Raw genomic sequence first — 12,866 nt, forward strand, 5'->3', positions numbered from 1 at the left:
GTAAATACGTTGTATCTGGTGAGTGGAGTTTCTCTCTCTGCTTCCTGATGTAATGTCCTGAGCTGCTCTCCTCCACCACACTCTTCAGCCATGATGCTCTGCTTCACATGGATCCCCAAGGAATGGAGCTGACTGTCTATGGACTGAGACCTCTGAACCATCAGCCCCCAAATAAACTTTCCACTTCTAAAATTGTTTTTATCAGGTCTTTTGATTGCAGCAGCAAAAAAGCTAACTAAAACAATCTACTCAAGCACCTGTCGCTCACACAGAGTATCTAAATGCAGAAGGAAAATGTTTCATCTTTAGAAATTCAGGTCCCCAAACAAGCCCTGTGTGAAGGGCTAGAATGGTGCTATATATCTGGAGCGATAATTTCAATAAACTTGGGCTTTGCTGAAGCAGGTGCATCCTGGGTCTGCCAATGGGCTCTGCACTGAATGAAATGGAGCCTCTTAGGTGGGCAAGTGTGAGTTTTATGTCTACTTATCAGTCCTGAATTGTGAGTTTGGGTTCCTGAATATCCCTATCTAGGCTGCTTGGGGTTCTTCAGTCCCAGCACACGAAGGTGTGGAACACTGGTACTCCTATTTGCTGCAGCAGCCTGTGTCCCTGCAGTCTTCGACTTGACTTATGCCTACTAATGGTGCTGCCCCTTCTGCTGTCAACCCACTCTGGTGCTGATTCTGCTAACAGTCTCCCCAGGGATGTCTCTGACTTACCATGATGTAGGAGGCATTGATGTAGTCCGTGCCTTCCCCACTCAGGGACGAAATGCCAACCCTCGATCGTTCCACTGGAACAGAAGAAAATTCATTACAAAAAAAGTATTCTCACAGCACTGTACCATCCTCCCTCAACATCCAAGTGCAAAATATATTTCCCCTGATGGGTGTCTGTGATCCGTAAGCTATACATTAAAATATGTTTTGCATTTAGATAAAAGGAAGATTTTGTGAGTCTTTTTAAAAAACAGTTACACAATAGGTAAAAATTACAACAATATAGTAATAGATCTAACATATAATCAGAGTGAATGACACTTGTCCCAAGGAATACAAATATTGGCAAATTAGTTATAAGACTTTTATTGTGAAAAAGTTGATTTTCCCAGATTCAATATAACTTACCAGGGATAATAGAAGAAGTTCTGTTCTTTTCCCTGTTGCATTGTTTCAGGGCTGTAGAATAGTCACTCTGCTGTATATTTGATTGGCTCAGGAGCTGAGTAAGGGGAAAGTACAGGTTATTTCATTTAAAGTCACCAATAAGCAAGCATGCATGAACATATGACCTGAACAACATGATACTTAATGTGCTGGATTAATTTTTTCCCCAACTATTCCTTGAATTAAACCTGGCACTTTACACCAGGAGAGGTAGAAAGAAGCAGAGAATCCTCACTAGTTCACCTTTCAGCTTCAAGAGGATCTTCCTCGTTGCTTCCTCTACAATGTGCACCCTGTTTCCTTTACTTAAATCTAACCAGATGTTGGGAGGCAAATTACATCGTGTGGGTGTGCATGCATATATATGCATATATAGTTAAATTCTATTTATTGTTTCTACTGCTATTTAGTACTGTGATACACAAATATTCTACATTCTCCTCATCTAGTCCCCATCGAGAGCATTTGAGATATTTCTAATGTTTAGTTATTTCAAGCTTTGTAACAATGAATCTCTCTTTCATGTTTCTTATTGTGCATTTATGTAAGGGCTTCTATAGTGAATTAGCAGTCAACGATGTTTAATTTTTAATACTCATAACAAATAAATAGATATAATAATTGTTTCAAGGAAATTTCTCTATGAATAAACTTGAATGAATATTTTCTATAGGACAGTACACATACATACTTATATTTCCCTATTTATCTTGCTAACAGGAAAGGAAGTCAAATTTTATCTCTCATTTTCTTTGGGCCTTACATTTTAAATTTTCACACTGGATTATTCTGTTTAAACCATATTAATTATTTTATGTAGCTGTGTAGGGCTAAATCATATTTAAATGAGAATTCTGCTGAAAGTAAGCGGCATACATTAAAATTAGGCTGTTAGGATGGCTCTTCATCTATGCAGAAGCCATCCCGAGAGGCTGATTTTAATGTTTTACATCTCTATATTGTCTGTTTCGGGAATCCAAACTGCATGTTTTGTGTTTTTGTTATTGTTGTTTTGTTTTTTCAACAAAAGCATTTCTTTATGACTCAGTTCTGGCTAAGCAAAGCATTTGTGTTCCTGACAAGATGTTCTAAGTTTATCATCTAACCCAGTCTTCCTCTTACACCCCCAGGAGCACAGAAGGTATTGATGAGAAGGCAAAGGGCCTGAGGGAGTTCATAGTGGCTAACAGTAACTTTTTGTTACTGGCTGGGGAAAAGAGAGAAGAATAAGTAGAATCTCAACATTTGTTGACTCTCCTGGGTTTTTTTCAGTGTCTTCCCAATTCTTTTTATATACTCTTTCTTCAGAAATTGACCCTGTTTCTCCAGGAATCCCGAGAAGTCAGAGGATAGTATAGAAATAGCGTGGAACAAAGTAACAACCTTCATTCCAAAAAATTATGATTCTGCAAATCCTCCGTTCCCTGCTGCAGGTCTGATAATACCTGCTTTCCAACTTCTCTGCTTACTGATTTCTGAAAGCCAGGGAGCTAGTGTCCTGGGAGGATGGCATCAAACAAAACATGACCTCTCTCTGGTGAGCTGCCTCTAGTCAGGAGTGGGAGAAACTGGGGTTGAATAGCTATTGTTCTAGTGTGGCCTGCTCTGTACTCCAAGGGTTTGAAGTGAGACACAGACTTTTCCAAAGAGCAGTAGGAACAGCCTGAGACCCAGCACTCATGTTAAAGTGGTCTGTTTTTTTCCCCTTCAAGTCAAAAAGAGCACTTATATGCTTTGTATTATGAATTCTATCTGTTCATTCTGTTAGGCTCTATACCCTCATTCCCTAGACCAAGTGTGCATTTATAAAAGTTAGTCTAGGGTTTCCGAGAACTTTTCCTCTCGCCACTCAGAATTAAGTTTCTCCATGAAATTTACTGTGTGTGCTATAATCTGTTGTAAAGAACAAGATGATTCAAACACAAAGCTATTGCACCAACAAAACCCTCAACCTGTCCTCATAGCCTTAGTCAAGTAAAATGAGAAGATATGGAGACATTCAATTCTGTGGTGACAACCAAGAGGCATCCAGGGAACTCACCTGGAATTGCTTCTCCAGTTTTGTTTTGCCGGTTGGTCCTGGAATGAGGAGTGCATTAACATAGGCATGAATGTGACTATCTGGCACCTCTGTTTCTTTACTGAGTATGGCCTCCACCAGGGTATCATGAATGAAGACATACTGTTCCTGGCAAAACAATGACAATAGAAACATTACTTCAGATTTTCTCATATGTATCTAGGTATGAAACTGGTATCCTCCATTGACAGACAAAAAGAGTTTAACAAAATGGTGGTAGTGGGGACATCCCACAGAGATTGTTGATGGACATGGCAAGAAGTCAGATAGAGGAGAGGAGGTGACTCAGGAAGAAATGACCTATTCTGTTCCTAGCTTTTTATATATCATACATTTTCATTTGTGAGTAGAAAGGAGGAAGATTTGGAGAGGCAAAGCAATATCCTCTGTGATTCCTTGGAACTAGACATTTCTATACTTTCCGGAGGGCTTTCCTGACTCACAAACTTTGGATGGACTTGCCCTTTTCCTTTCTAACCACTCCAACTCTCATTGTAGCCCGCCATGTACAATTTAGTTGGATTTTGTCTACAGTTTTAATAGTTCTCTCATATTTCATGTATGAAAGTTCCCTGGTCTTTTGTGACCCAAACGTCATTCCTTGAGGGGAGTCTGATTTGGTTTTGAAGCCCACTTAGACATTCGTTTTCTGATTTTGTTTTTCAAGTTCACATCCCTGGGTTTCAATTTAAATTTATTTTTATTTAGAAATTGTGAGAATAAAATGCAGATATGCAGACTCTGGCCTGTGTTATATATGATCAAATTATGTGGACCTAAAAAAAAAGCTTGAGTGTCATTCATGCTTTTTAAACAGAACATGAATCTATTTGCTTGATATATGTATGAATAATTTGAGGATTTTGATAGCGGGATGGGTATTGATTGTTCCACTGATTTCCTTTGTGTTACTAGTGTCATCCTAAAGATATTCTTCAATTGGTCACAAAACAGACAAAACTTAAATGCCCCATCTGTAGCATACCTGTTGTTACCTGGTAATGTGGATTGAACTGTGTCTCTCAAAAGATACATTAATGCTCTAACTCCCAGTACCTCAGAATGTGGCCTTCTCTGTGCACAGGATCATTGCAGATGTAATTAGTTAAGATGAGGTTGACTGGAATAGCATGGTGACTGGTTTTCATTATGAGAAGAAGGAACTCTGGACATAGAGGGATGATACCACGTGAAGTCTGAGGCAGGGATTGGAGTGATATCAAGAAAGTTCCAAGGCCATCAGAAGCTGGAAGAGGCAGGAAGGGATCCTCCCACACGCTTCTGAAGGACCATGGCCCTGCCAACACCTTGTTTCCATACTTCAAGTCTCTGGAAGTGTGAGCTAATACATTTCTGTTGTTTAAGCCATCCAATCTGTAGTTCACTATGACCACCTTAGGAGATGAACACATCTATGTTTTAATGACCTTTCCATACCTTAAGCAAATAAAGATATATTTTTAAACAATACCTCAGTTTGCACCAAATAATTTCTTTGTGAACGAATGTGTTTTAAGAAGCCAAATACGTTGACAGTTCCCTCATGCTGAATCTGTTGCAACATACTGTCTAGCACAATATATGTGCCTGTTCTTCCAACACCAGCACTGAAAGAAACATTTCAATGTAAAACATTATTGAAAACAGATTGATTAGAATACTTTCTTTCCCCAAGCAAATAAGCCACATGATAAATTTAATAACTTAATCTTTTAAACATTTTAAGGTTAAGCACAGTAATTTAAGCAACAAATTTGAAAAGTTCGCTTTTGAAATTTGTAGTTGTAGATGAAACTGCAAAACACCCTATTTCTGTGTCAGACTTTTAAAAAATCAACAGTATTATTTATTATTCATTATACATTATACATTGAAAATAGCATGGATCAGAGCATAGCAAACAGACATTTAATCTGAGAAAAGCATTAACTTTTCTAAATTCTGAAAAGCAAAGGTCCTTGGGTCTGTATTGTCAGGCAGCCATGTTTACAAAGGTTTCTGCATTCATGGGAAAAAGAATTTGATGGAGCTTTCAGCTGAAATATCATTTCAGTGAGATCGTGAGGATAAAGCATAACTCCAGTCATTTCTAAAGGGCCATTATCCATCAACTTCTTCAAAGCCTCTATCGGGGAGACAGAATTCATAGACAGGGATTCTTTTCAAATGTTCCAACACGTAGGAAGTGCTGGAGTGGAAAATTAGCACCTGCTTTGCACAATAGCCTGGGCCTTCTCCATTTGTTAAGAAACAATTCCTGACCTTCAGAGCTATTTTTCCTATGTTTTCTGGTTTTCCTAAGAGTATCCTCAGGTGAAGAGATTTTAAAAAAATCCTCAAGATCAGTCTCAGAAACTTTGTCTGAGAATAGCTCCTGAGATAGGTAATTAGACTGTGTCAGATAAACTGTATACCAAAGGAAACACTTGCTGCTGCAAAAACCCAGGTACTGGTTTTGGCAAAATACTGCTTGTAGGAATGAGCTTGATTTTTGTGAACATAAAACTCAGTACAGTCAGCATTCTGAGAATATTACCTGCTGTTATTTTAACTGAGAAATATTAAATGAAAGCATCTATCTTTTTTTTCTCTTCCTTTGTAATGTTAATCTTGCTATTTATCAACCCAATCTTGGAAACCCAAGTTCTTGGACAATGATAAATTGTTAATACATTCATATGTTAGATATATGTTAGAAAGAATTTAGTAAAAAGAGAAAGGGATTTTGGTCTAAATTGTTGACCAATATATTCAAGTTATTTTGCCAAGTTCCTCAGAGTCTGAGTGCATTGGATTCTCTAATATAAACCTGGCATGACAATTCTACAACAGAATCACTCTTAGGAATAGGAGGTGCACCTTAATCATTTTTTATCCTGTGGTGTTATAAGAAATATTTAACAACAAAAATGTTCTGCCTGCCTCACACAGTTAATAAATTCCAATCCGGCAATCAGATCAAATAATAGACATCTTAAAAAATACATGGTGTTCTGAAATGCTCAGCAATCAAATTCCAAGTCTCAGCATTAGCATTTCTTAGTGATCTGTACTTATGAAAATGGGCATATAATTTCATTCCTCTCATTTCATGAAATCATTCTGGTTTTGGCAAAATTTTGTCCCATCAATTTCCTTTTTGTTATCATAAGCAATTCTGTGACTTCAGAAGCACACTCTGAGACTCACCTGCAGTGTACCACAACAGGCCCCACAGCATGGCGCTTGGCATGGGCTGCCTTTCTCACGAAGGTCAGCACCGGCAACGAGTACTCTGGTACCCCCATGTCAGGCCACTGAGTGTAGTGATATTGTGTGACCACACGTCCACTGGGTCTTCCTTTCTGGGAGCCCTGGAAAAGTTTGGACAGCTAATGACAGTAACACGCACACAGAAATGCATGCACACATGCACAATTCTTAAATATCAATTCAGGAGTCATAGCCTGACACTGGTTTTTATAATGAAGCAAAAAAGAGAGCACTGCCATTTGTGATGGTCAATTGCATGTGCCCACTTGGCTAGGCTATGGTAGTCAGCTGCTGGGTCAAACACTAATCACAATAGATGATGTTGTGAAGGTATCCTTTTAGGTGTGATTAACATCTCAATCTGTAAACTCGAGTATAGTATATCACCCTCTATAATGTGGATGGGACTTATCCAAAGACTAATACCTTAGGAGCAAAGACAAGTTTCCTGAAGAGGAAGGGATTCTCTCTAAAGACTGCAACACAGAAATCCTGCCTAAATGTTTAGCCTGATGCCTTGATGAATTTCAATCCTAAATCACAACATCAACTCCTACTTAAATTTACAGGCTACCAACATTCCCTACAGATTTCAGAATTGGTAAGTCTCCAAGACAATTGAGTCAATCGTTAAAAAAATTCAGGGATCTATTGATCTATCTATCCATCCATCTGTATGCCCATTCATCCTGTTGGACCTGATACCCTTGAGAATCCCCCAAAATACACTATTTTTTCTCTTTGTTTATTTCAATTGCCACTCTTTTTAGCTAGATGTTGTGATTCTGTCAGGGCTATCCTATGAAGAGGCACACAGGTCAAGAATTTTGGTTTATGTATCATATCACCTACAACCATAGGCACCATAACCAGTCTGGCTTTAAAGCCAGAGCTGACATTTAGGTACTTGAAAGAAGCCATTGGGATTGAAGTGTAGCTGTGATAAGAACTTTGATTGCTATATATATATATATATATTTATATACACACACACACACATACACATACACAGATATTTATGTGTGTGTATGTATATGTGTGTGTATTAACCCTTTCTTGGTTAATCACTCATTTATTTAAGAAGAACTGAATGATTTATATAATTGGATGACATAACTATCATTTGTCTTGTTTTTAAAATTATTTGCAATTGATGAATAAAAATTGTATTAATTTATGTTATACAATGTAAACATGTTTTGAACTATATATACATTGTGAAATAGCTAAAAAGCTAATTAACATAGCATAACCACATATGCTTTTTGGTGAGAATACTTTAAATCTTCTATAGTAATTTTTAAGTATATAATACATCGTCATTACTTATAATCACTATATTATTCAACAGATCTTTTGAACTTATTCCTCCTATTATGGTTTGGATATCAGGCATCTCCTGAAAGCTACTGTGTTAACATAGGAACATTCACAGGGGGAATGACTGGATTTTGAAAGCTGTAACCTAATCAGTCCATCCTACTTTGAATGGACTAATTAGGTGATAACTTTAGGCAGGTGGGGCATGGCTAGAGGAGGTCACTGGGGGCATGACCTGGAAGGTTTCATCTTCCCCGTGGACCCCTTCTTCTCTCTCTGCTTTCTGACTAACATCAGTGGAGCTGTGCTCCTCCACCATGCCCTTCTGCCATGATGTTCTTTCTCACCTTGAGCCCAGAGTAATGGAATTTACTGAGTAATGGAGTGAACCCCTGAAACCGTGGTCCAAAATAAACCTTCTTTCCTAAGTTACTCTTTTCAGGCATTTTGGTCACAGTGTCGAAAAGGTGACTAACTGAAATTCACTAACACTAACTGAAATTCTTATCCTAGGACCAACTTCTCCCCAGTTGACTTCTTAGACTCCACATATAACCAAGATCATGTATTATTTGTTTTTCTGTGCCTGGTTATGTCACTTCATCTAAGTTGTCACAAATTACAGGATTCCGTTCTTTTTTGAAGCTGAACAGTAATTTATTGTTCTTATATACATATACACACCACATTTTCTTTACCCATTCATCTTTTGAAAGGGTTTGGCCATCGTTTGTTGACTCACCTTTTTTATCTTTGTGTTTCTTAGAGTAAAATTCCTCACAGTGTAATAAGCAAGTACTTGAACATTCTTCTGATTAACCAGAAAGTTCCCATATTCCTCACTACCCTCAGTAGGCCAGTACTGGTCACATTTTCTCTGCAAAGGAGAAAAATGAAGATGCTACTTCACATTTCTACATTTCAAATGTTCAACATGAAAGTCACACCTGAAATAAGTAGAGGTTGGAGACAGCAACAGGAATGGCTCTCTTATTCATCTAAATGTTGTCTTTCCTTTCTAAGTGATTGCAAATTAGTTGTACAAGTGAACAGGCAAAGACTCATAGAAAGGAAAGAGTGTTCAGATGATCTAGTCCAATTGACCCCTTTCATATAAGGAGAGTGAGGCCAGAGGTACTAAGTTATTACAGGACCTTCACTCAAGTTCAGGTCCTGTGAATTAAAATCGATTTTACTATTTGTTGCTTTTCAATGGGTCATCATTACTATTTATCACAGTATGAAGAATGCTTTTAAGAAGCAGATAGGCACTTGTACTTCTTCTTTTGAGATGTGTCTCTTTTTTTATTTGCTATTTGTTATTTTAATGATGAGTTTTTGAATTCTTTATATATATTATGGGAATTAAATTAATCAAATTTTGGGCTGGAGATGTGGCTCAAGCGGTAGCGAGATTGCCTGGCATGCGTACGGCCTGGGTTCGATCCTCAGCACCACATACAAACAAAGATGTTGTGTCTGCTGAGAATCAAAAAGTAAATATTAAAAATTTTCTCTTTCTCTCTTTAAAAAATAATTAACTAATTAATCAAATTACATTTTTAATGTATGTATAAATAAATCACAAAGAAAATCAACATCCTATATAATATGTGCACCAGTAAACATTTTAAAAAGAAGCAGATGGCTTGGTTCACAGTGTTGACCTATAATGCTAAGTTTTCCTTTAGCTGTTATACTTGTTAGAGGGAATCCTGATTAGCTTTCATAACTTTTGCTGCTTTCTAATGCTGAATCTGCTAAAACAAGTTTAAATCTCTGGGAGATGACATCCTAGATGATCCACTTACCCTTCCTTTCTCCACAAGGTTTGTTATCATGACAATCACTTCTACATTATGCTCCCATATCATTCTCCAGAAGTCTTCAGCTGTGGATTTCAGTGGCCCTTGGGCAGCTATGTAAGCCTTTGGTCTGTTGTAGCCCTGAAGAAACAAAGGATTAGTATTTCTTACTATCTGAATTGCATGCTATTTTAAACTGTAGAACACTTAAGCCATTAAGGTCAGTCAGTACCCTTTTTCTCTAACAGAAAACCATGAAAAAATAAATAAATAAATTTGCAAAACTAGAGAAAGTTGATAATACTACCAAGGATAGTAATTCTTTCTGGACTCTAAATTTCTATAAATCCTTTTTACTTCAACACAAACTTAATTCCGTGCATCTTTACTCCAGGGGCACTTAACCCAAGTCTATTGATAATGACTAGAATATGGTTCTTAGCTGGGCCTGTTGAGGCCACTCTGGACAATTTAGTGATACCTTGTATGAAAATAAAATAAAATAGGGTTGGGGAAATAGCTCCGTGTTAGAGTGCTTACCTAGCATGAAGGAGGAACTGGGTTCAATCTCCAGTACAGAAGAAAAAAAAGCTAGTCTTAAATTGTGCTCTTTGAGATGTATTTCACAAAATGGGCCTCATTTGTCTACAAAGTTAAGAAAGCTTGAGCTGTGACCTCCTTCCTCTTCTTGGCAGTGCTGAGCAGGGCTAATCATTAATAGCTATCTGTGGCCAAGCACCCATCATTGAGCAAAATACTTAGCAAACATTAACCTAGTCCTTTATCTGTGCAAAATGAAAGCACCATCCCTGATTTAGAGATGAGGTACTGAGTTATCTAGTGAATAGTCTATAGTCCCTGAAAAGTACTGGTTAGTTCAATGAAACTGAAGAGTACCCAAAATAATACAGGCTGATAACTGGTTTGATAATCATATGTTTGCTTATTAGTCAGTACTACCATGGGATTTTTTTTTCAGCTTGGATTTCTTGACCATCTACTATAGTATGCCAGGAGTTATGGGAAATTCAAAATAAGCACTAATCTTGTCCCTCACACTTGAGTTATAAACCTCTCTTGAGTATACACAGTCTACCTTGAATGTACATTCTTGGCCTGAATTCCCTCCTTTCCCCAAAGATAAGTTAATTATAATAGAGTTTTTCAATCTGAAATCCTTTGTTACAGGATCTCTTCAAGTTATTTATAGATTATTTGTAATTTTTATTATATACCAAATAACATGTATTACACACTGGTACATGTGTTACATTATGGTATAATAAATTTAAGGTATAAATTTTCATAATATTTCAAATCATACATGCTTACATCAACATAATTGGCATTGATGTAATCAGTCAGTTTTCCATCTTTTTCAGCAAGCTGTGCAAGCTTAACCCTGCTATGATCATCTGGAATAAAAAAAGAGAATAATTTCACTCAAGTATGGACTCCTCATCAGAATAAAGGCCATTTACGTATGTGTCACAATTTATTTCACACAAAATCAGCACAAAAAAATTAATTCATTTTAATAGGCTTTGGGAGGATACTGAAATGACAAAGATAACAAAGACAAACAGAAATCTCTGCTTTTAAGAAATGTCTAATGGAGTAAGCCCAGGACATACCAGGAGGCAACCAACAGGTGTTGGGAAAGAGGGGCGCTACCAAGGGGGATTTGAGGGAGAAACTGCTTTGCTGTGGATTGATAATAAAAGTTGTCACAGAGGTTGGAACTTGAAGTTGGCATCTAAGATACATGACACGGGGGCTGTGAACAGTAGAGGGCCACTTGAGGAGAAGAAAGAGTAATGGAAACCTCAGAAAGCCAAGGAATGGTGGCAGCAGAGGTCTCGGAACAGGAGGCTGAGGGAGGAAGGGTCAGTAGTGAAGGAAGCGGAGGGATCCCAGGGTGACCACAAGGAAGAGTTGCAAAGAGGACTTCTATGAAAGGAGACAGAACAGTTGACTAGGGACAGAAGAAGTGGATCCAACTCTGCCATTTGAAAAGGGGTAAAAAGCATGAAGTGAAACACAGCATAACTATGGTAATACAAACATGTTGAAGTAGAGTGTGGGATTAACTTCAGTTCTGTAGAGTGTGCAGGAGTTATTTATTAGGAAAGGAAAATGTTATAGAAGGAAACTTAGTAGTGTCCATGAAAGAAGAAGTAAATACAGATCAAACTATAACAAAGTACATTAATACAGAAAGTACAGCACCAACAGTAACAGTTCACAGTGGTAGAGAGCTTATGTGAAAATAGATGCTCAGCAATGGAAAGATGAATCTAGATGACAAGCTATACTTTGGTATTGGTTCCAATATTTTTAGAATTTTGAGTTTTTTTTTTTCATCTCTAAAACTGAATTGTTATTACTTACCTTTCCAGGTTGTTTAAGGGATTAAATGAAATAATATATTTATATTGCCAAGCAAACAATAGGTGTTCAACCAATGTTCATCTCTGTCCCTCTTAGTTACCTGGTGGGTATTTTCTATATAGCTCACAGAGGGAAGTCTAACAATTTTACCCTGAGAAGCAACCAAGTTTTATGTGCAGTCAGGAGAGTTGTTTTAGTTGAGGAAGACAAACATATAGGAGAGTTCTCTACTAAAAATAAAAGTTGGTGTAAACCTGTGGAAATGAAGGTAGTGCCTATGCACACTATTTAAGAGAAAACATAATAATAAGAGGAAGCGGGTGAAGCCCTATAAGAATTCCAGAGCTAGAGTGGAAACAGAATTCAAATGGCCCAGCTGGGAATATAGTGCTCATTGAAGCTACGGAGGAGGGATCATAAATATGAAATTCAAAAGAAGGAGAGAGGTATAGAGCAAAATAAGAATGAACAAATGTAGAAAAGAAATTTTATAAGAAGATGAAAAAAGTGGTAATTTCATAGGAAAAAATTAGTACAATCATTAATGAAAAAACGTCACAGACTTGCTTACTAAGCAGAGAGAACAACTAAGAAAGAGGAAGGAAGGAGTCAAAAGGGGGGAATCTAATCAATCCTTTACAAGACCCTAGGAAGACAGGGAGGAAATAAATTAAGGTAGGAGTAAAAAAAAAAAAAAAAAAAAGAAGTGTAAAGAGAGTGTGATTTGTTTAGTAAGTTCACATAAAAGTGAATGTATCCAAATGAAAATAGGACCAGGGAGTATAAATAATGGCAGAAACCACAGGAAAGAGACATACAGCCCACAGGATCTGAAGAAAGGACCAAATT

At 37.3% G+C, this 12,866-nt stretch overlaps 1 protein-coding gene across 5 annotated transcripts in view; it reads right to left on the minus strand.

The window, feature by feature from the left end:
* Positions 1 to 12,866, minus strand: part of Ptprz1 (protein tyrosine phosphatase receptor type Z1) — a 171,224-nt gene that overhangs the window by 8,797 nt on the left and 149,561 nt on the right. For all 5 annotated transcript variants that reach the window (XM_040291604.2, XM_040291602.2, XM_005333948.4 and 2 more), the window contains 8 exons: positions 10,959 to 11,041; positions 9,633 to 9,767; positions 8,564 to 8,698; positions 6,439 to 6,602; positions 4,721 to 4,856; positions 3,211 to 3,357; positions 1,131 to 1,224; positions 723 to 796 (listed from right to left, as the gene is read on the minus strand). In XM_040291604.2, coding sequence (XP_040147538.2) covers positions 723 to 796; positions 1,131 to 1,224; positions 3,211 to 3,357; positions 4,721 to 4,856; positions 6,439 to 6,602; positions 8,564 to 8,698; positions 9,633 to 9,767; positions 10,959 to 11,041 — 968 coding nt within the window. The remainder of the gene's footprint in view (positions 1 to 722; positions 797 to 1,130; positions 1,225 to 3,210; positions 3,358 to 4,720; positions 4,857 to 6,438; positions 6,603 to 8,563; positions 8,699 to 9,632; positions 9,768 to 10,958; positions 11,042 to 12,866) is intronic.

This window comes from Ictidomys tridecemlineatus, chromosome 2 (genome assembly GCF_052094955.1).
Source record: "Ictidomys tridecemlineatus isolate mIctTri1 chromosome 2, mIctTri1.hap1, whole genome shotgun sequence".
In the NCBI taxonomy this organism is placed as follows: Eukaryota; Metazoa; Chordata; class Mammalia; order Rodentia; family Sciuridae; genus Ictidomys; species Ictidomys tridecemlineatus.